The 22643-nt window shown below is 35.7% G+C and overlaps 1 protein-coding gene across 1 annotated transcript in view; it reads left to right on the top strand.

Annotated features, from left to right (window-relative positions):
* The window catches only part of NUP153 (nucleoporin 153), a 78515-nt gene that overhangs the window by 47708 nt on the left and 8164 nt on the right, over positions 1-22643 (top strand). The window contains exons 12-18 of the mRNA XM_036756752.1: positions 2074-2211; positions 2985-3083; positions 3231-3318; positions 8472-8597; positions 9634-10257; positions 16096-16293; positions 18491-19378. Coding sequence (XP_036612647.1) covers positions 2074-2211; positions 2985-3083; positions 3231-3318; positions 8472-8597; positions 9634-10257; positions 16096-16293; positions 18491-19378 — 2161 coding nt within the window. The remainder of the gene's footprint in view (positions 1-2073; positions 2212-2984; positions 3084-3230; positions 3319-8471; positions 8598-9633; positions 10258-16095; positions 16294-18490; positions 19379-22643) is intronic.

Genomic DNA, 22643 nt, shown 5'->3' with positions numbered 1-22643 from the left:
GAAAGATGAAGTAACCTTTTAGGAATGAGAGAAAAGAGGAGGAATGGTTAGTTAAGTTGAAAGCTGAGCAAGATAAGAGGCGAGGAATAGTACAATTAAAAGTAGAAAAAAAGCATTATTTATGTGTTATGGTATTCAGAGCCCCTCTGGAGCTCTGAAAAAGAGTAGAGATTTAAATAGAATAATATAAGACCTTTAATCAAAGAAGGACTTTCTCTAGAAAAACAAAATCACACAAAGCTGCTATGCAAGATCTTTCTGGAAAGTGAATGACTAGACTGGAAATATAAGAATAATATTAACATTACTTACTATAAGTTAAAATAAGTTTGAGCCTCAGGTGCTTACTATCTGTTTGTGACCCTAAGCAAATTGCTTAACCTCTTTCTGCCTCAGTTTGTGGGGTTGTGTTTGTCCTTATTTCTTGAAGAGGACCATGACATCAGGGAAATGATGACATAACTTGCAGTTGACTTTGATTTGAATGAGGGAGGGCTGTGCAAGGCCACTAGCCTCAGCCTCACTTTCTCCTCCAGAGCTATTTGGGTCCATTGGCTTGATATTTATCAGGATGACTCAGTTTCCTCATTAATTAAATGGGGATAATAATAGTGTCTACCTCCCAGGGTTGTTGTGAAGATAAAATGAGGTAATAGCAAGTGCTTTGCAAACATTAAAGTATTATATAATTGCTAACTAGATTAAGACTTAAGAATATTAAATTGAAAAGATGCACCTAGTTCCGCTCTCATTTTACCAATGAAGAAACTGATACTGAAAGAGATCAGGTTACATGTTATCTGGAATAAGTAACCTGATTGACCAAATTTTCTGCCATAGGCTTCCTTCTCTTCTTTGTCCATAATGTCTTACTTAGTGATCTCATCAGATCCAGTGAATTGCTAGTAGGCTGATTAGACTCTAGATATCTTAACCCTTAGTTACTGTACTTTGCATTGGCAATTCTGTCTTCTCTATGTAATCCTTTATCATCTACTCTTCCATTTTAAACAGCAGTCCTTCTGTATTCCTGTTTCTTCCAGCATAGCTTAAAAATCCCTTTTGGTTGTCCTTAGCATTCCTTACAAGCCTTAGTTAATTTTGGTTCTCAACTCTCACATTCTTATAAGACCAAATTGCTTTTTAGCATCATCAGTTACTTGATTTTACTTTTCATCTTCTGTATGTACATTTTTAAAATGTGAGTTAGTTGATAAATTACCAATATAGATTTTTCAGACTCTTAAAATTAACTTCTGCTTTTTTTTCCAGCGTGGTGTAGATGATAGAGGGCTGATTTTAGAGTCAGTGATAACTAGATTCGAATTCCACCTCTAATAATTGCTAGCTGTGTGAGCACAGACAAGTCTCTAAGCCTCGGTATCCATTTTTAAAATGGGCATAATACCCATAGTACCCACTTTATGTACTTGTCATGAGGTTTAAATGAAATAATGCATTTAAGGCCCTTTGAGAACTTTATAGTGCTGTATAAATGCCAATTGTTATTCCTTATTTTGAAATTTGTCATCAGAAATTTGTTTTTGAGCATCTCTCCTCTTTTGAGAGGATTTTTCTTTAAAATTTGAGGCTGTGTGATACTGCCATTCTTTTTTAATGAAAATTTCCAAATCAAATTTTCTAAATTCTAATCTGAATGGAAGACTGTGCCTTATATGTTTCTGCCTTTATCACAGACTAAGATGGAGTGGTATTTTCCCCTTGAGGTTCCTCTCATTTCTGCTAAAGCTTTATAGTAGTCACTTTTAGTCCTGATTCACCCACGTAATATCTGTGTTGCCTTGGATAAAGTGGATAACCTTTTTGACTTGTTCCTCATCTACAAAATGGGGATATTTGCCCGGCTTCTCTCATAAGGTGGTAATAAAGATTAAATTTCAAAATCTGTCTTATCGTTTTGTAAAATGCCATCCAGATAGGAGTTACTTTAATTATAATATTCTCCTAAATTTCATTTTAGGAACTTTTACATATATTCACGTTATTTAAGATTTAATATAAATAAAAGGGCAATCTTATTATAAAACATAATTGAATTATGTATCATTTTAGGAAGTAGAGGCACCAGTACTACCAAAAATACCCCTGCCAATTACAACTACTTCATTGCCTGTCTTCAGTTTTTGCTCTTCTTTGAGTACCTCTTCCTGTCTATCACCCATCAGTACTACACAGCCATTGTCCAATAAGGTAAGTTAAAAGAGTGTATTGCATAATTCTTTGTTTTTTGTAAGATAAATTCAATCTGATTTTCATTTTGAGGCTATTGGAAGGTGTAGGTAGAGAGGTTGGGAACAGGGAACTTCATTTTTTAAAAGATAACTGAGGTTTAAGTCATGTAGAGGGTGACATTGAATTCTTCAAGGCTAATCAGTGTGCAAACTGACAATTTTCTGCAAAGAGAATGGGTGTGGCCATGCATCATATGTCTTATTTGAGGTTCCAAATTCAAAGAAACTCATCACCAGATTTAGTTTCAAGATGCTGAGTTTTTCAGTCAGAGTAATAGTTGTGATCTGTTTTATTAGAAGTCCTCCTACTGATGAAATTAAGTTTCCTTGAATGATTATATTGACAAAATAATATGATTGGGAGCCCGGAAATGTCACACTGTTGTATTTCACTCTTAACTTATAGTTAGAAGGTTGGATTAGAACACAAGTTTTATTGTGTTGGATGCATGATTTTGGCAGAATATTTTGTTATAAAGATGTCATTTTCTTTCAATAAATGAATGCTCTGCTTTGAGGGGGAGATACTCACTGTTCTAAGATTTTGTATCAATGATTGTTTCACATTTAGTATCACAGTATCACATTTTTTAATAGCTTAGAATTTATTTTCAAACTTGAAGGAACTGTGATGTGATGAATTTTGCAAATTCTCCTTAATTCTTGGCAATTGTATAATTATTTTCTATGTATATGTATTTTTTGTAAAATTTTTATACTTTGGAAAACTAGGTACAAACAGCCTCTCCAAATAATGCTGGCAGTCCTGTGTTCAGATTTTCATCTCCAATTGTAAAATCTACTGAGGCAGACATACTACCTCCTACATCTGTAAGTAGCATTGATTTTTGTGCGGTCAGTCAGAGAAATTCAAAGGATGCATGTTTAATCATATGATATTTCTTAAAACATTTCACCTAGAATTTATTATTCTAGATTTCATATTTTGTTAAAACTGGATGTAATCTTTCTTTACAGATTGGATTTACATTTAGTGTGCCTGTTGCGAAATCATCAGAAATTTCTGCCTCTGGTAATATTTCAGAATCAACAATAAGTAGCTCAGGTAAGCAGAAAAAAAAATGGCATCAAATTCTGAACAGGTTCACGTCTGTACCAGTTATATTTTATTTTTTTCTGACCTTCAGAATTGTTTAGAGTATCTTGAGAAAGGATATTTCTTCCATTTGTGGTATTCTTTGTTTCAGCTTTTGTCTCCCCTAAAGTATTTCTGTAATGCCTTTAATTGTTATTTGACGGTGACCTTCAGTTGTCACAGGCTATGATAGGGAGCATAAACTCTGGCAGGATCTACCAAACTAGAAAGATATATTTTTTTAAATGGGCCAGATGATAGACATCATGTCTGTCATCCAAGGACGTGACCAGCCTAGCCAAGTTTGGAGAGACATATTACCATGCTTGCTGTAGGGTAATAAGTTATTTCAGTAATAGCAGCTTATATCCCATAAAGTACAATGAGGTTTGTGAGCCATGTTGATGGAGGAGAGGGAGTAAGCATAATGATGAGTTGCCTCTTTGTTGTGAGAACCTTTACCTCTGAATATAACCATGCTATTAAAAGTATAATGAAACACCCTATTTATAGTATTTACATTTCTGTGTTAGATATGTGTTATCATGGGATTGGATCATTTTGTAGAAAAGGAACTTAGACCTAGGGAGATCAAATGACTTGCCCAACGTCACAGATGTAGCAAAACTGAGTTTCTAACACTGATCCTCTGATTCCTGATACAGCGTTCTTTTTACTATTTACTATTATGTTTGATGTGCATAAATCTACTAGTATAGATAGCAACCTATCTATGCCTTCAGATCTTGTATAATTAGTTGTTAGTTAAGTGCTGTGCTAAAGTGCCAGGGATATAAAGAAAGGCAAAATATAGTCCTTTCCCTCAAGGATTTCACCTTCTAGTGGGGGAAGACAACATGCAAATAACAATGTCTGTACAAAATATATACAGTATAAGCAGAAGGTGGTCTCAGAGGGAAAGCAGTTAAAACTGAAAAAGTTCTTCAGCAATTGAGATTTGAGCTGATTTTAGTAAGGTGCCAAGAGGAGGTTTGAGGAGAGAGAGCATACTAGGTATAGAGCACAACCAGTAAAAAGACATGGAGTAAGGAGATGGCGTGTCATGGGAGGGACAGCAAGATGGTCAGCATGGTTGGATTATAGCGTAAATGGAGGAGATTAAAGCGTGACAAGACAGATAGGAGCTAGATATCAAAACAGCAAGCAGAATATTTTATCTTTAATACTGGATATAATAGAGAGCCACTGGATTTTATTAAGTAAAGGGTTTGGGTAGAAGTAGTGAATAGACGTTAAAAAAATCAACTTGGTAGGTAAGTGGAAGATGGATTGGAGTGGATTGAGACCAACCAGAAAGCAATTGCAGTAGTCCAGGGTGAGTTGATGAGACTGCCTCAGAGTGGTATTTGTGTAAGTGAATGAAAAGGAACTTAAATAAGAGATATTGCGAAGGTAGAAGCAAATATATTTGGGAATAGATAGGATATGGGGGGCGGGGATGAGTGAGAGTGAGAAGTTGAGGATGATCTTGAGATTGTGAGAGTTGAGAAAGAGGACTTTGAGAGGAAAGATAAAGAGTTCTTTTTTTGATGTGTCAAGTTTGATACGCCTAAAAGACAATTAGTCATACAGTACTGCAGCTAGGGAGAAAAGATTAGGACTGGATATACAGATCTAGGAATGTTCTGCATAGATGATAATTCAATTCATTGGATCTGATGAGACCACTAAGTGAGATGTTATAGAGGAAGAAGAGAAGGGGGCTTGTGTTAAGAATTTTGGGAAAATCTATAGTTAGTGGGTGTTAAGTTGATGAAAATCCAGCAAAGAAGAGTGGTCAATCAAGTAGGAGGAAAACTGGGAGAGACTAATGCCACAAAATAACCCAGAGAGGACAAAATATCCAAAGAATTGTGATCCACAGTATCAGATGCTCTAGATAGATTAAAAAGAATGGGGAATAAGAAAAAGAAATTTTTGTATTTGGCAGTTAAGAGACCATTGATAACTTTGGAGAATTTATCTATGATTGTCTATACATTTATTGTATTTTTCTTGAGTTTTCTCCTTTTCATATCTACCTAGCAAATTGATTATTTTTTTTTTAATTTTTATTTCATTTTTTATTGATTTGGTTTTTTTAGGTTTGGAAGAGGGAAAAGATAGTATTAAATGCTCCAATGGAGTATTAAATCAGTAAGAAAAGATTTTCATGATTTAGTGAAATACCAATAATTCATCAGTTATATAGGAGTATTGATAATGCACTATTCTTTCTTGATGTGATACTCTACAGAAAACCAACATTAGGAATTGTTTTCAAGAGACCAGCCTTCTTAGAGACCTAGAATATTATAAGAGAAGGAAAAACAAACTTTCAAATACTTAAATTTATAAATAAAACTGTTAAAGAAGCAGAACAGGAGGTAAGCTATGCCTGGTAGATTTTGAGAAGAGCATTTAATTGGAATTATGGAGACCTGAGTCCTCATCCCAACTCTGCTATGTGACCTTGAAGAAGTCACTTCACTGATCTATGCTTTTTTCCCTTATTTGTAAAGTGAATAGTTAGTGAGTGATCTCTTAAGATTGTATTCAATCTCAAATTTCCATGATTTCTTGAGTTTTAAAGTAAACCAGTTATCCCACCCTACTATTCACATACACAAATAGCATCAGTCTGTGTTAACATCCTTAGAAATGCAGGCTAACCACTGAGTATACAGCTCAACTACTCCATGTCCTTAAACCTTTAAACCATAGCTTCTTATATTGTGAAGATTTCCATAAGACCACAACATTTAGAACTGCCAGAAAAAAAATATCATTTCTAAAACTAGCTGACAATAAACTGATGACTAACTTCCATTTCAACAATTCTCAAATTGTTAGCTGTGCAGTTATCAAATTTAATATTTGATAGTCAAACATGACAAAACAGGAAAATGATAAATGCTGGAGAAGATGTTGGAAAAATGGAACACTAATGCATTGTTGGTGAAGTTGTGAACTGATCCAACCATTCTGGAGAGTAATTTGGAACTATGTCCAAAAGGCTGTAAAAATGTGCATACCCTTTGACCCAGCAATACCACTTCTAGGATTGTATCCCAAAGAGATCACACAAGTGGGAAAAGGAACCACATGGACAAAAATATTTATAGCAGCTCTTTTTGTGGTGGCCAAGAACTGGAAATTGAGGGGATGATCATGAATTGGGAAATGGCTAAACAAGTTGTGATATGTGAATGTAATGGAATAGTATTGCGGTATAAGAATTGATGAGCAGGCAGACTTCAGAAAAGCCTGGAAAGACTGATGAACTGATGCCGAGTGTAGTAAGCAGAACCAGGAGAACATTGTATACAGTAATAGCCACAATGTTCGATGACTGACTTTGATAGACTTAGCTCTTCTCAGTAATGCAAGGACCTAAAACAATTCCAAAAGACTCATGATGGAAAATGCCATCCACCTCCAGAAAAAGTGATATGAAGTCTGAATGCAGATCGAAGCAGACTATTTCTTTTTTTGATTTGTCATGGTTATTCCCTTTATTCTAATTCTTCTATACAGCATGACTAATGTAAAAATATGTTTAATAGGAATGTATATGCAGAGCCTTAAAAAAAAATTGATAACCAAGAGTTGGTTTTTCAGGCTATTGGCAAAATCTCATTGCAAATAATTCTGAATGTTACATTAGTATAATGATATTTTGTAATGTTGTTCCAAGTGTACCACCAACTAAAACCTATTGGAACTTGAAGTACATTTTAACTTGTGAGAAGATTATTCTATAATATTTGTTGCATTAGTGCCCTTCTTATGTAGTTTCAATTTTCACAAGCAGTTTAATTCTCAGGAGTGAAAAGGTAGAAGCACTAATTATTGCCTAACATATGGTTATGTACAATTTAATTAAAAGTGGAGTATGCTGTGTTTTACGTATGCAAACAGCATTATATTTACATAATAGCATTTTAAGTTTCATAGTCAACTAAGGTACTATTAACCCTACGTGGATTACCAAATTCATGCCTGTTTATGAGGAAAAATATAGAATATTTCCTTTTTGAAGATTGCTTGAATCACATTACCTAATGGATGAGTAAGTTATTAGTCAAAACATCTATCTTGCATCATAATTTGGAAATTTTCTGATTTCTCCGTTATGAATGGCATATATGCCACTGTACTATTTCCACTGTCAGGTTTCTTATTGCTTCCATGGCTGAGAATTGGATTAAGATATGTGGAAATAGATGGAGACCAGCCAGGGTGGCAAAGTAGGAGAAGGCAGTACAGCTCAGCTTCCATGACCACTACATGATAGCCCTAGGCCACCTTACAACTCAGTCCCTGCAGCTCTATTGATCCTTTCTGTATCCTTAAAGGAGGATCAGACATTGCACTCAGGCCCCAAGGGCCAACAAGAAAAGGATCTCTTAGTGGTCAGACTCTGCAGAGAAAGGAGAGTGACCTCTCAGGAAGAAAAATGCTTGATTATTAACAGATAAATAAAAGAGGTTCTCAAAAATGATTTTCAAATAGTATTTATTCATATTGCCTTTTGCTTTCTTAATATAATTCAGTGAATTCCATAATTAAATTCTTTAAAAGGTATTCAGTACATCAGATAATTTGCTTTCTTTAGGAAAGTAGTATACAACATTAAGGACTGGATTTCTTTTCTTGGATTTATCACAGATATGTTAAAAGGGAGGGAGGATTTGTTCATTGTTCAGTTGGTTCATAGCAGTTTAGTATGAGAACTAGCATCCCTTTTTACTAAAGAATATACTTAATGAAACAATTTTTAATAGAAACTTGTGTAGTATTACTGTCAAAAAAGAATTTTTTAGTGGTAAACAGGCTTAGGTTCAGATTTTTACTTTTTAGTTGTGTGAATCTGAATAGCTTACTTAACCTCTGTGCCTTTCATTTCCTTATCTACTACCCATCTCACTATTGGTTGTGAGGAAAGAGATTTGTAAATGTGATATTTTATGTCAAAAGTTCTAGGTTTTTTGGAAAGTTTAATTACTGAAATGAAAATCAGTTTTGAAGATCTGTTAAATGCATTGAATTGTAGCTGCTTGGTATGGTTAAGTGTTTTAATTTTTCACTTGCATTTATTAATAATATACTTCAAATTACAGTTAAAGATTCTACCACTATAAATAGCACAAGCAATAATAAGAAAGAAGATGAAGATTATGAAGGCCCTTTCAGGCCTGCAAAGACCCTGAAAGAAGGGAGTGTACTGGATATTCTGAAAAGTCCTGGTAAGATAATAAGTAATTTTCTCAAGGAAATAGCTTTAAATTCAGACGTGTATTAATATTAATCACCTATCCTGTTCTACATCTTAAAATCAGAATAGATGGTGTAGCCTTCAGAAATAGAGGTAGAGAGACTTGTATCTGTTGCAGAGACAGAGAAATTTTTGTGTTGTTTTTTTTCTCATATATCCCTGGAATTCAAGAAAGCAGTAACAAAGCTGAACCTTATAAATTAGGAAATGATGGAAGAAAACATGTTTTGCATAGAAAATGGCTTACTGGAGATTGAATAGTGGAAGGGGGGGGCGGGGATGTAAGGGCCTACATCATGAAGGGTTTTGAATTCCAAGTGGAGGATTTTCTGTTTGAGGGCCACTGGAGTTTATTATTTATTGAGCAGGATGGTAACAGCGTTGATTGAATCAAGCCCCAGGACCTTATAGAGTCTTCTAAAGGAGTTTGACCTGAACATTCCCTAGAGAAAGACCAGAATGTTACTTAGATTATAACATACATTTGAATGGACAACATAAAGAGCTTTGCCATTAGTATGTATATCTGGAACTGGGTATTAGTTGGCCTAGTAATCAAATTAAGAGTACCCTTAAATTTGCTCTAGAACACGGCTTTGCAAACTAAGACCCTGGTATGTTTTTAAACAAATTTTGCTTTATTTAAAATGTAAATACCACTCTTAGCTTGTAGGCAGCACCAGCCCTTGGGCAATAGTGTGCTGACTCCTGCTTTGTAGAGTTAAGTCTAGGGTCTTAAATTCACATATGAAAGTAGTTCAGCAAGTGAAAACAAAGCTCTAGACCATGACAGTCTATTCTGAGAAATCTTTCTGTCGGTTACTATGATTGCCCCCTACTTTAGGAGAGTAATGTTGTCATTTCCTGAGTAATATTATCCTATGTCATGGTTTGACTTAGTATTAAAGTCATTAATTTTTCAATTTTTTTTTTCTGTCACCCTTTCTCCTACCCCCACCCTGCTCCCTCCTCCTTTCCCCCGGCCAACTTTCCTACATACATATTAGGTTTCACATCTCCAAAGACTGGTTCTCCTGCTGCTGTACAGCCTGCTACAACAAGCATAGAAGTTTATACCAGACCTGCAATAAGTACCTTTTCTTCTAGTGGACCAGGGTTTGGTGAAACTTTTAAAGCTGGAAATATTTGGCAGTGTGACACATGTCTAGTACAAAACAAAGGTACAGACAACAAATGTGTAGCCTGTCAAGCTGCCAAAGTGCCACCAAAAGATACTGCTAAACAAACTGGAATGATGACACTGAGTAACTCTGTACGATCAACTCTCCCCACAGCAGGGACTTTTGGTTTTGGAGACAAATTTAAACCAGCAGTGGGAACTTGGGATTGCGATACCTGTTTAGTACAAAATAAACCTGAAGCTACAAAATGTGTGGCTTGCGAAACACCAAAACCTGGGACTGGAGTTAAGCAAACCTTGACATTGCCAGTGGCTTCAGAAAATGCAGTAACTGTGACTCCTTCATCTTCCAGTTATACTATAGCCACTGATACCTTGGGATTTGGAGATAAATTCAAAAAACCCAAGGATTCTTGGGAATGTTTAGTGTGCTGTGTATTGAATAAAGGAGAAGACAGTAAATGTGTGGCCTGTATGTCTGAAAAACCAGGTAAGTTTGTCATTATCTGAAACAATTTTCCCCTTCTATAAGATTGCAATTCTCTACCACACTAATAAGGACAATGTCATTCATGCTTTTAAAATGTTCATTTTTCTTTTCATCTCAACTAATTTTCCTATCACTTTAGATCAATAATGTTCCCGTGGATTAGTAATGGTGCTTAGAGATTCATCAAAAAAAGGTCTCCTTCTTGCAAAAAGTCTCCTCACAGGGGTATTTTGATTCCTTCTACTATCCCTTTTAAACATTTCCAGGTACAATCTTCTTGGTTAAAAAAAAAAGAGAAGGGAAGAATGGTGTTTTGGAGGCTCCTTTATAGTGTTAACCTTTAGGTTGTCTGATACAAATCCACAAGAGATTTAATACAAATTAATAATTCTTTTTCTTAATGGTTCTGCAGTGAGATGAGCAGTACTACAGTGACATTGTATTTGCCCCATCAGCTAGTTTGCTTAAAGCTTTCCCCTTATCCATATAGACAAAAGAAGGGAAGCTGAGCTAGCTGGTAGTCTTTTAGGGAAAGATAGATTTTATTCATTTGCACTAATTGTACTGTTTTATGTGAAGTTTATGTTTTGGTCTTAGTGGGCATAGGTATTATTTTAAACATCAAGAAAAGTGTGTGTGTATGTGTGTGTGTATTTAGCTAAACTACTAAGTTATGTCCCTCAACCACTAAAACTTGAGCATTCAGAAGAACCTAATTCAGTGCAATCTGTTTTCAGATCAGAGTTGATAAAGGAATTCTTAGAAGTTCAGGCAAGATTAACTCACTAAGTCAGATACCCATTGTATAGTTTTTATAGTGCTATTTAATGACAGTGGTATATATCCTTTCAGATGATAGTCAAGATTAATTAAGGTATCCTGTGGGATTAGGGGTAATTTATTGTACCTACTAAGTTCTAGGGCTATGGCTACAAAGATAGATAAACGCCCCTGTTCTCTAGGAGATTATATTTTATTAGGAACAGCAAGTGCACAAAAAATTTGAAAAATACACCAAGTATTTTGTCAGTTACAGAGAGTAAATGTATTGGAAGGGAAGTAGATCAGGATAGACTTGTGGGGGCTGAGACCTGAGCTGAGCCTTTGAAGGACCTAGGGATTCCATAAGACAGAGATAAGGAGGATGTACATTCCATGAGTGTGAGACCACAAGTATAAAGGCGTGGAGAAGGAAGGTAGACTATTTGGAGAACAACAAGCAGGCAAGTATTACTGGAACATAAGAGTACATAAAGGACTGTAATATGCAATACACCTAAAAAGATAGACTCGAGATAGATTGCGAATGAAATCCTTTAAATGCCAAACAGAAAAGTTTAGTGTAGCTGCAGAAGAAAAAGTAGAATCTTTTTCAGACAGAGTATTTTTGAGTCATACCTTTTTAGGTCAGACCTATGCACTTTGGCATTTGTGTGGAAGGTGGATTGAAGAAGGGCAAGCTGGGTGCTAGGAGACCAATTAGACTATTGCAGTAGTTCAAGCAAGAGGTGATGAAGACCTGGACCACCGTAGTGGCCACATGAATATAGAGAAACAGATATGAGACATGGTGTGGAGGTAGAATTAATAAGACTTAGCAACAGGTTAAGACATGAGGAATGAGAGAAATGAAAGCCAAGGATGAATCTATGGTTGCAAGTTTGTGACAGGAATAATGGTGCTGCTTTCAATAGAAATAGTGAAGTCAAGAAAAAAAGTTTGGAGGGAAAGGTAATTCTGTTTTGGACATAGTGATTTAGAGATATGTGAGACATCTAGTTGGAGAGGTTTTATAGTTAATGAAAACATCAGAAAATTAGCAAGTATTCCAAGAGTTTGGAACCCTTCTTTCCATGGTGTTAAGTAAGAAGTTGTTTTCTCTTGAAATCCTCTAACATGGTCTTATGGTATGGAACCTAATGATAAGGTAAGACTGGATTATGAAATAGAATAGCTTAGCTTGATTATACTGTTTTCCTATAAAATAGAAAGCCTTTAAAACTGCCTAGAGCGTTTTAGAACTTTTAATTCAGTGGACAGGGTGCTTTGAAATGGGACAGGAATAGACTTCATCAAGAGAGTTTTAGGAATTTTTAAAAATTAACTTAAGAAACAAGTCTTTGGCTCTCCTTGCTTATAACTGGTGAAGAAATGTACTGAAAAGAATTAACTTCTCTTGCACAATGAATAAATCGAACAGTATGTGACTCGAGTAGAGACCTTAGCCCTTACACAAGTACGTTTTCACTCATGCACAGAATGATTATGTATGCTGTATGAATGGTCACATAGTTTGGAAGGTTTTTTTTCCTAGGAATTTGTATGTGCACAGGGCAAGAGAATATAAGAAGGGCCTGGGACTCTGTAATTTGCTGGGCAAGAAAATGAATCTCCCACAGTGATCATTTTTCCCTCTGAGACATACAGCGTGTCATATTAATCTTCTCTTTCTCATTCCATCTCTACTCCACTAACCTCCAGTGCATCTCTGCTGACAAGAATTCAAAATTGGCTTTTTTGTCTTGCCATCACTTTGTAAATGCATCATTCTTTGCTTTGTCAGAAAAAAGCTCAAGGCAGCAATTTTTGTTTTTTATTTTTTTAATTCTGAATTTAATGAACACCAAAAAAAAAAAATTCCTGTGTACAAAGTAGAATGGGAAAAGAATACTTGAAAACACAATTTTGCTTATGTAATCTTTTTAAAAGCAAACGATATATTTTACACGTTAGTTGGAGATTTCCTGCTTATTTGCTTCCTTCTGAATTTCCTTCAGTTCTCTCTTTTGTGCATGTTTAAAAAAACAAACTTTCTTTTGGGGGAGTGACCCTATGGGTAGCTCCCCTGTCCCTCCCAAATCACTTCCCTCAAGAAATACAAAAAAAAAACCCAATCTTTGTAACAAATAAGCATAGTCAAGAAGAACAAATCTATATGTTTGCCAAATCCAAAAATGTCAGGAAGTGGCCATCATACTTCATTATCAGTTCCCTGGAATCACGGTTGATCATTGCATTGATCAGAGTTCTTAAGCCTTTCAAATTACATTCTTGTTACTACATAAATTGTTCTGGTTCTGCTCATTTTCCTAGTCTGTCAGTTCATACATTCCTTGGGTTTTTCTGAAAACCATTCCTCTTGCCATTTCTTATGGTACAATTATTCCATTACAGTCATATACTATATTATGTTTGGTTATTCTCCAATTGATAGGCACCCTCTTTATTTGCATACTTGGCTACAACAAAATGCTATAAATATTTTTTAATATGTGATTCTTTTTCCACTTTGATCTCTTTGGAGTATGGGGCTAGTAGTGATATTGCTGGGTGGTATGGTATATACAGTTTAGTGACTTGGGGCATAGTTCCAAATTGCTTTCTGGGCCAGTGGTCCAGCTGGACCACTTCACAGTTCCACCAACAATGTACTCCAAATGCTCCTATTTTTCTGTAGTTCCTCTAAGAATGGCCATTTTCCTTTATTCTCATCTTTGCCAATCTGATGGGATCTGAGTGGTTTTTATTTGCATTTTTCTTATTAATGATTTATAGTATATTTGTTATAGCTGTTGATAGCTTGGATTTCTTCCTTTGCAGACTGCCTTTTACCACTGATCTTTTTGGAAATGACACCCATTTTTACATATTTTAATCACTTCCTTATTTTTCTAATATCAGAACTTTATCAGAGCAGCTTGCTGCATCGAATTTTTCAGGGCAGTCATTCTTAAAGAGTAATGTTTTAATATCAGATTAGGGTATTTGTTGTCAAAAATTCTCTGACTTACAGTTTTCAGAATTTATTGGAGTAGGACAAATAGTTACCATTTCAATACATTTTATTTGAATTATTTTAAAATATATCTATATGTGTATGTGCAGATAATATTGATTAAAATATCAAATTACTTTTTAGCCATTTTAAGCACAATATCAATAAACCCTAATGTTTTTCTCATTTGAATAGACAATACGGTTTGTAAGCTTTTATGTGCAAGGCAGTAAAGAGGTCCTAAACTTCTGTAATATCTGACATTTTAACGTTTAAATGCATACGTTTATTAAGTGCGTTCTATGTGCATGGTACTCACATAGTCTTAGGGTTGGGTTGTGAGAGAGCTGGAAGCAACCTTAGAGATCAGCTGGTCCTACCTGTTCATTTTATAGATGAGAAAACCGAAGCCTTGAGAAAGTAAGTCACTTGTGTAAATTCATATAAGCAACAAAAGAGCTGGAATTGAAACTCTTGTTCTCCAGATCAATGTTCTTTTCACTGTCTCTTTTCCCATTTTAACTCTGACAGAGCAGAGGAGTTAGTTAGCCTGTGCTGGAACACTGAGAAGAGTAGGGAAGTCATTGTCTGCATGTAAGTGCTGAGCAATACTACTAGGTAGGAGAGTTAATAGTTCTTAATTTGACTGAAACTTATCCAAAATAAAGTATTAGATGTAAATATGGATTTATAGCTAAAGAACATTTTTTGATAATGAAAGATTTGTGATTTTTCCTGACAGCTAAGAGCTCTGTCTACCAGAGAGCTGTCATATCTATTATTTGGGGGTTTATTTGGCTTTTCTTTTCATGTATAGGAGTTTCAGAATATAATTTCACTTAGAGAATGGGAGAGGTAGGTGTAAAAAGGTGCTATTCAGGTCTTTGTCTTGCAAATATGCAATATTTGGAGTCCCTTATTCTTTTTAAGAGGTCACACCACTTAGAAAAGTCTTTTTTTGGGAGTACTAGAATATTTTAAATTTTATTTGAGGTTGTTTATAACTTTCTGCTCCTAACACACAGACAACCAATTTCTTTTGTTTTACAGTAAGGTAGATGTCACTGTATGAAAATTAGCTATATAAATAAAGCAAACATGTGCTTGCGTTGTTATTCATAAAATTGCCAGTGACTTGGTTATGTTTTTATGTATGTGATTAGTATGAAAGAAGTATTGGGTTTTGAAATTTAACTGTTTTTAGATGTTATTTAACAGCAATAAAGAAACACAGAGTTTCTTAGCATTGGTTTAGTTGCTTTTAAACAAGATGTCAGGCCAAGCTTAGTGCATCTTAATTCTTCCTTGTCCGTGTTAAGAATCAGTTAATCAGCAAAATTAAATGCCTACCATGTGTCCAGACCTGGAGAATACAAAGACAAATAAAATAGCTTACATTTTATCAGGGGAGACATACACATATATAAATACATTTAGAGTAAACATGTTTATGGGAAAGAGGGCACTACTGGGGCTAGCAGGGAATCATGAACAGTTTCAAATAAAAAGTATCAAATAAGCAATCTTGAAGGAAATAGGGCATTTAGTAGATGAAGATGAAGAAGGAATCCTTTCTAGGCATGGGATAATAATACAATCACTACAAAAGCACGGAGACAGGCAATAGAGCTTTGTGTGAGGAACCAACAGCAAGGCCAGTTTGGATGGACCATAGTGTATAGGAAAGGGAGTAATGTATAATAAGACTGTAATGGTAGGTTAGGACTAGATTGGGAAGGGCTTTTAAAGGCCAAACAGAAGTTTATGTTTTATTCAGGAGCCAATAAGAAGCCACTGGAATTTGAGTAAGGAAGCAACATGGTTAGATCTGCAGTTCAAGAAAATGACTTTGGCAGCCGAATAGGGAATTAGGGAACCCCGTTGAATGAATGCCATCTCATCTGTAAATGTTGCCCCAGTAGTCTTCACATTTAACAGATTTGTTCCTACTAAGTAGAAAAAGCAGACAAAAGTTGCACGTGAACTAAATTGCATTGCTTGAGAGATCTGCTTATATGGACTAAAGGAATCCTAATACTTTGTCTCTTTCTGTTCCCTTTTAGGAGGGGGTTCAGTGCCTGTGCCATGTAGTAATACAACTTCTATTTCCATGCCTTCTGGAGGATTTCTAGGATTAGACAAATTCAAGAAACCTGAGGGAAGTTGGGACTGTGAAACGTGCCTAGTGCAAAACAAAGCAGAAAACACAAAGTGTGTAGCATGTGAAAGTGCAAAGCCAGGCACAAAATCAGAATTTATAGGTAAGTAGTCAGTCAAGATATTGTTGCTGCTCCCTAACACAATCCTCTGCCCCCAGTCTCCAAGGCTAATTTTACACTCATTTTTAAATATGTCATCAAGTTACTGTTGGAATTATTAGTTAAGTCTGTTTCTTGAAAATTTGCATAGTAAGCCAGATTATGTTGTCATCAGAATTTGTGTGTTTTGAGCTGTAAAGATGATTCCATTATATAATGAAATAGAGTACAATAGAACTTAAAATTTTCTCTTGCACATTCTACCGATTAGAATTTCAGTTGAGTCAATTTTTATAATTTAAACTTTTATAAATATATTCTGGTGAAGGTTAACCCTCATTTAGAATTTGTTAAATGACTGGGACCTGAAGAGTAATTATTAATATCATGATGTTGGCTTGGAGGGAAGCTGCTAAAATAACAGTACCTCAGAATCTGTCCTTGCTATTTATTTAACAATTTAATTTACCGTGTGGTTGAAGGCAGAGATGGCATACTCAAAAGATTTGCAGAAAATATAATGCTATAAGAGGAGTAGCTAATATAGTGGGTAGATGACAGCTAGTAACCAAAATTTAAAACAGAAAAATAACACTTATAAATTGAGAGGACAAGGTTACGCAGCAGTTTATTTGAAAAAGAGAAACTAATTGTCATCCTATAAAGTTTGTTTAATGTTTTATATATGTTAGCTAATTTGATCTTCACAACCACCCTCTGAGATAGGTGCTATGAGTATCTTAGATTTTGAGTATCCTGGAGTACTGAGTAGTACTTGAGTATTATTCCTATTTTCCAGATTAGCAAACTGAGGCTCAGAGAGTGTCAAGAGATAGAATTTTTGAACCCAGGTCTCCAAGTCTAGTAGTCTAGGAACACCACATTGCCTTTCTTCACCAATGCAACATATAGCAGCCAGAAAAGTTCATGTGATCTTGGGCTACATTTTTTAAAAGCATCATATCCAGATGATAACGTTATCTTATTCTGCTGTCAGACAGCATCTGGATTATTTTGTTTCCTTCTGGGTACCGTGATTTGGTACAATATTGATAAATGAAAGACCTTTGAGGAGGAAAGAACTAGAACTCTAATTCAAGAAAGAAGGGTAGGAGAAAGAAAAACTTTCTTTACCTAATTTTGAACTTACCTAGGACCCTCAGTTAATAATAGTTCACTTCTAGGTAGGGCTTTAAGGCTTTGAAGTATTTAACATATCATTTGAACCTCACAATAACCCTTAGTCTTATTGCCACTGTTTTTATAGATGAGGAAACAGTCTAAGACTTAGACTCTGAGATGTTGTGATTGCCCAGGATCACATAGCTAGTAAGCACCTAAGATAAGATTTGAATCCAAAACTTCCTGGCTTCCAGGCCATTAGTCTCTCCATTATAGCATTATTGGCTGAGTGTGGAATAGAGCAAACCTTACTTAGATATTCATTCTCAGTTTAGGTTGTGCGGTAGATAGTGCACCAGGCCTGGAGTCAGGAAAATTCCTCTTCTTGAGTTCCAGTCTGGCCTCAGACACACTTGGTAGCTATGTGACCCTAGGCAAATCACTTAACACAGTTTGCCTCTGTTTCTTCATCTGTAAAATGATCTGGAAAAGGAAATGGCAAACCACTCCAGTATCTTTGCCAAGAAAACTCCAAATGGTGTTGCAAAGAGTCAGACACCATTGAAATGACAGACCAACAACAAAAAAAATGTGTTCTAGTGTGTCCTGTCTCTCTGTATTATCGGTGTAATATAGTGTAATATTTCTCACTGAGAAATAATTCTGCAGAGAAAGAAAAATTGGTTTGTATGTTGGTAATCTTGAGGTTTTGTAGGATCATTCACAAATATCTTTGATACTTTAAATTTTAAGGCAAGCAACTAGGGACTTGACCTCTGTTTTCTTCGAAAGAGGAAGCATTGTCTCTATTCTCTCAACTGTTACAACGTCTCCCATGTGGTTTTCTGAATCTCCAGGATGCTGTGTTTCTTTTTGTATATTATGAGATGAGCTACTTGACTCTGTCAACTTAAATCACTGATTTTGGATACTTGGTCATTATCGTCTACAAAATAAACCACAGTCATACCCCTATGTATTTGAAGAATTAATTCTAATAGTTATATTGTTTTTATTCTTTGGGGATAGTAGCTGTAATTCTGCATGATAAATAAATCAGTTTTGTTTGTTTTTGAAGGTTTTGGCACCCTTTCTTCATCTTCAAACTCTGCAGCCCCATCCTTCAAATTTGGTATTCCAGCATCCACTTCTGAGTCTTCTCAGACAGTAGCAAGCACAGGAAGTTTTAAATTTGGTGAACAAGGGGGCTTCAAATCAGATTCTGCATCTTCAAACCCCATGAGTGTGGGCTTTAAGTTTTCTAAACCTGCAGGGGACTTCAAATTTGGAGTTTCATCTTCTGACTGTAATTCAGAAGAGAGTAAAAAAGACAGTAAGAATGATAGCAGTTTTAACTTTGGAGTTTCTTCTGGCTTAAGCAATCCGTCTCCTTCAGTGTCATTTCAGTTTGGGTCACCCAATCCTGGGCCACAAGAAAAGAAAGAGGAGCTTACTACATCTACAACAGCAGGTTTCACATTTGGTACAAGTGTTACTACTAGTCTCACCCCTGCTGCTGCCACTGTCACCATGACCTCTTCTGAGAATAAGACTGGCTTCAGCTTTGGATCAACTGAAACAAAAAATGTGGCAGTGACTCCTTTTGCATTTAAGAAACCAGAGGAAAATAAGGAAGAAACCCCTGCAGCCAAGGGAGGAGGGTTCCGTTTTGGCAGTGTGGAATCTGCTTGTCTGCCATCTGCTTCAGTGTTTGTCATGGGAAGGACAGAGGAGAAACAACAGGAGCCTGTCACCTCTGCTACTTCTCTAGTATCTGGGAAGAAAGCTGACAGTGAAGAGCCAAAGTCTCAGCAGGTGTTTTCCTTTGGGAATTCTGAGCAAACCAAAGATGAGAATACAGCAAAACGTTCATTTAGTTTTAACTTGACAAAACCAGTGGAGAATCAAACTGAGCAGTCAACAAAGGTCCCTTTTGCTTTTGGGACTCAGATTAGTACTGCAGCTGGTAAGTTCATGTATTGGTGATGGCTTGATTGTAAAATTCAGTAACTCTTAATTCAAGATTCTTATTACAGACCAGGGCTGTCCAACCTTGGGTTTTTATTGAAACAATAGACAGTATATTTTGATTTGCCATTTTAGTGAGAGCTCTGCAGTAGTTCGGCTTTGGTTTACTAAAGCATTTATGTAAATTTCTATGCTTCTAGGCAGGCCACATAAATCACACTGTGGGCTGCATTTTGGACAGCCCTGTTATAGACTGTTCAAAAATCATAGTTTCCTACTGTAAGAATGAGCAACTTATTCCCATATTTTATTGACATAATCAGTTTTTTATTATCTGAACAAGGCACAAGGAATTGATAAGTTAGCTGCTTTCCTCAGTTATAGAGCAAGGGTAATCAAATTATGAAGAGGCAGGGATTGGGAAAACTAGTCTCTGGGGAGTATTATAAAAGTGGAATATTTTCACACTTTTAATCTTTTTGAAGTAGTGGGAGTAAAGCTTCTGCTTCCAGCTTATCTTTTACCTGTAAAAACAAATTACCTCTAGAAAGATAAATTCTTCCTTTCTTAGAAATAATCCGGTTTTTAAATGGAAGAAGGGCAGCTAGGTGGTACAGAGCTTTGGGCCTGGAGTCAAGAATACCTGAGTTCAAATCCTGCACCAGACATTTTTTTTTGCTGTATGACCCCGGGCAAGTCACTTAACCCTGTTTGTCTCAGTTCCTCATCTGTAAAATGAGCTGGAGAACAAAATGGCAAAACTTTTCCATTGTCTTTACCAAGAAAACCCCAAATGAGGTCACAAAGAGTTGGACACAACTGAAATGACTCAACAACAACAAAAATGGAGGAAACAGTGTTTAATAGGAAATTGTCAGAGACAAAAACCCAAGAAAAAAGTATTCCCTGCTTGCGGGATGGGAGGCGTGTGGCATCCGCATATATGTCATCGTGTGTGTGTGTGTGTAGGAAATGAATAGGTACATGGAATTTAGAAACATTGAACCTAGCAATCTATGTAGATAATACAGTTTTGATAAATGTTACTTACTTTTATTAATAACTGTATTTGCCCAGTGTGAGTAAAAGTTTGGGTACTGTTTCTCAAATATTTTATATAAGTGATAATCATTGCTAATTAATTTTATAATTCTCCTTGAGGGCAGGTATTATTTTGGTTTTTTTACCTTGGTAATCCTCGGTGTCTGCCACAGTGGACATTCCAGTTAGTTAATCAATAAACATTTATTAAGTGCCTGCTGTGTTCTAGGTGCTGTGCTAAGTGACAGGGGTACAAATACAAAAACAAAGACAATCCTTGCCCTCAGTGAACATAAAGTTTAACAGAGAAAGATGCTGGGGAATGGTAAAGTCAGAAAATTCCCAGAGTAGTGCAGCCAAGGGAGAAATGAGGAGATGTCTGAGATGAGCTCCCTTCTTAAATGGAGATTTGGAGTTCATGGCTCCACCCTCGCATCAGAGAAGCTGAGGGTAGTGATGACATGGAGAACCAAGGCTGATGAGATCTTAGAGAATGATGAAGTCATCCCAGTAATGAGTTTCTTGGAGTGTGATGGAGAAGTCTCAAAGTAGTGTAGCCATGAATATTTGCTTGTTGATTAGTTGATTCTTAAAGATAGTGACTTTGACATTTCTTAGCTCTGAAAATCAGTTTTAGTCTGAATAGAGTTGAACCACAAGTGGGGTTTTCTATAGTGTTTGTCTCTTTTGAATTACCTGTAGATTTACATAGGTACTTTAATGGATTCTTTAAAGAGATTATGTTTATCACCTTTCAATTTGAATCACATGTGTTTACATTGGTTACTCTTAATTAAGAAGCTTTCCCACCGACTACAACTATAAATCAACATCTTTATTGTAGAGAATGAGACTGCTAGAGCTACAAGGAAAACATTTTTTTGCTTTGGATTGGCATAAGGCCACTACTAATATACTTTAAAAAAAAACTTTAATGAGAAATCTGTGATAGAAACAACTTAATATGAATCCTTGTTGATTTCAGTAGCTTCAGAAATGGAAACTTGCTGTTTTGTTGTAATATGCTTCCTTTATAATGGAATAAGCAACTACATAACAAAATCAGCATGAGAAACGAAGTGGGAAAGTGAACAGAGTCTGGGAAAACAAAAAGGATGGATTTCAGTATGATTTTATTTAAAGTAGCCTATGCCTCCTCTAAGGGTGGGAAGACAAATTATGAGGATCTCAGAGTTTGCATTGATTTGAAAATTGGCTCATCAGGTATTTTGGTTAGGTGATTTAAGGAAATAGACAACTTTTTAGAAATTCCTTAGTCCTTAAAGCTGTTTCAGTTTCCTTTATGTTCTTTTAAGGAAGCATTTACCATCCTAAACTCAGACCTCTGAAAGTCAGCCTTTAGTTTATCTACTTAAAACTATAGAGAAGAAAAATTAGCCTAGTTTAATTGCATATGTTAGCTTTACCAAAAAGGATGACGTTTCTGATAGTCATACTGTTTTGGGGTAGGAAAAAGAGAAGACATTCCCAGATTACCCCTACTTTCCATCAGAATCCCTTTAGGAATATCTTATTTTTGTTCTTAAATTAGAAAGAAGCTTTTAGATGCATTGCTGGCACCAAATTATTGGTCATATGACTGCCTGAGTTTAGAAGTAGATGTATAGAAGAAAGTCTTGCTTTAAGTTGCCTTTGTAATAAGATGGGGGGAAAAAACTTGAACACTTAAAGATATTAAGCCACTCAAATAAAGATGTTAAGCCAAACAGGCATCATCTGAACTCTGCACTGATACTCTAGAAGATTGAAGATTATAAAAAGTAATTCTAAACAAGAAAAAGGCATAGTGTATCAAAGAAAATTCTAGTTTTTTATAATAACACCAGAAAAATGAGTTAAAAATTGGTGTGGAAAAAATGATTAAGAAATAATAGTCTGAACCATAAAATACTGAATTTTTATAGTACTTGCAATCCTTCATCCTTTTATCCATTCATTCTTGTCTAATTCTACATGACCCCATGAACATTGTCCATGGGCTTTTCTTGGCAAAGATACTGGAGTGATTTGCCATTGCCTTTTCTACTGTGTCCCCATTTTATAGATGAGGGACAGAGGCAAATAGAGGTTAAGTGACTTGCCCAGGGTCACACAGCTAGTAAGTGTCTGAGACTGGATTTGAATTCAGATCTTTCTGACTCCTGGCACAGTATATCCAATGTACCACCTAGCTGCCCCTCATCCTTTTATAGAACATGGGA

Source organism: Trichosurus vulpecula, chromosome 1 (genome assembly GCF_011100635.1).
Source record: "Trichosurus vulpecula isolate mTriVul1 chromosome 1, mTriVul1.pri, whole genome shotgun sequence".
In the NCBI taxonomy this organism is placed as follows: Eukaryota; Metazoa; Chordata; class Mammalia; order Diprotodontia; family Phalangeridae; genus Trichosurus; species Trichosurus vulpecula.
Note: the sequence above shows the minus strand (reverse complement) of the source record. Positions and strands in the feature narration are given on the sequence as shown.